Genomic DNA, 912 nt, shown 5'->3' with positions numbered 1-912 from the left:
GTCCCCGTCCCTCAGAAATGCCTCACATTACACATTTTCACTGTTGCCTCCCTACAGGATGGTTGAAACACTGAGACCTGCCTGTGCTAAAAGTTACATTTCTGTAAAAATGGTCACCTTAACTTTTTACAGCTGTGTTTTTACCGAAACGGAAATGTCCAGAGGGAGCAATGAGGCCATGGCCTGCAGCTTACAAGCCGCATCTGAACCTCATTCTGTCTGTTTCATGTCCCCTGTGTCCACAGACAACGGTGAGTGGGACATCATCCATCGGCCGGCCAAGAGAAACACCTTCAAGCACATTCCCAAGGAGAGCAACAAGCACCAGGACATCACCTTCTACCTGATCATCAAACGTAAACCTCTCTTCTACATCGTCAACATCATCATCCCCTGTGTGCTCATCTCCTTCCTGGCCTCGCTCGTCTACTACCTGCCCGCTGACAGTCAGTGCACACTCTCCTCCTCTAAATGCTCATTTGGAAATTAAAGGATCAGTTCACCCAAATCACAAGAAACAGTTTCTTTGTTAACCAGGAGACACCTTCCTTGTCTTCCCAGTTTTTCTGATATCACACAAACATAGCTTTTGTGATCAGGGCTTCTTGACTGAAGAAGTATTATTCAAAACTCGACAACAACTTGCTCCGTGGTCACAGAGCTCACATGTCCACACTGGCCTCTGAAACTAGTTTGGAACATACACTGAAGTTTTTTGGGGGAGTTTAAAGCCTTCGTCAAACAGGAAATGACTGACTCAGCCCTGTGCTGGTGTGTGCAGGTGGAGAGAAGATGACCTTGTCCATCTCGGTGCTGCTGGCTCAGTCCGTCTTCCTGCTGCTGATCTCTCAACGGCTGCCAGAGACCTCCCTGTCTGTTCCACTGATTGTCAAGTACGTAACACACACACAC

The 912-nt window shown here is 47.8% G+C and overlaps 1 protein-coding gene across 1 annotated transcript; it reads left to right on the top strand.

Annotated features, from left to right (window-relative positions):
• Nucleotides 1-245: 245 nt before the first annotated feature.
• Nucleotides 246-893, top strand: LOC109954195 (acetylcholine receptor subunit delta-like; the record flags this gene model as incomplete). The annotated part of the gene is made up of 2 exons (XM_020589593.1): nucleotides 246-446; nucleotides 782-893. Coding segments are annotated over 2 exons (313 nt in total), but the record flags the coding sequence as incomplete, so codon positions are not given.
• Between the last annotated feature and the right edge of the window lie 19 nt (nucleotides 894-912).

Source organism: Monopterus albus, unplaced genomic scaffold, assembly GCF_001952655.1.
Source record: "Monopterus albus unplaced genomic scaffold, M_albus_1.0 scaffold4320.1, whole genome shotgun sequence".
NCBI lineage: Eukaryota > Metazoa > Chordata > Actinopteri > Synbranchiformes > Synbranchidae > Monopterus > Monopterus albus.
This window is presented reverse-complemented; position numbering and strand designations above follow the sequence as displayed.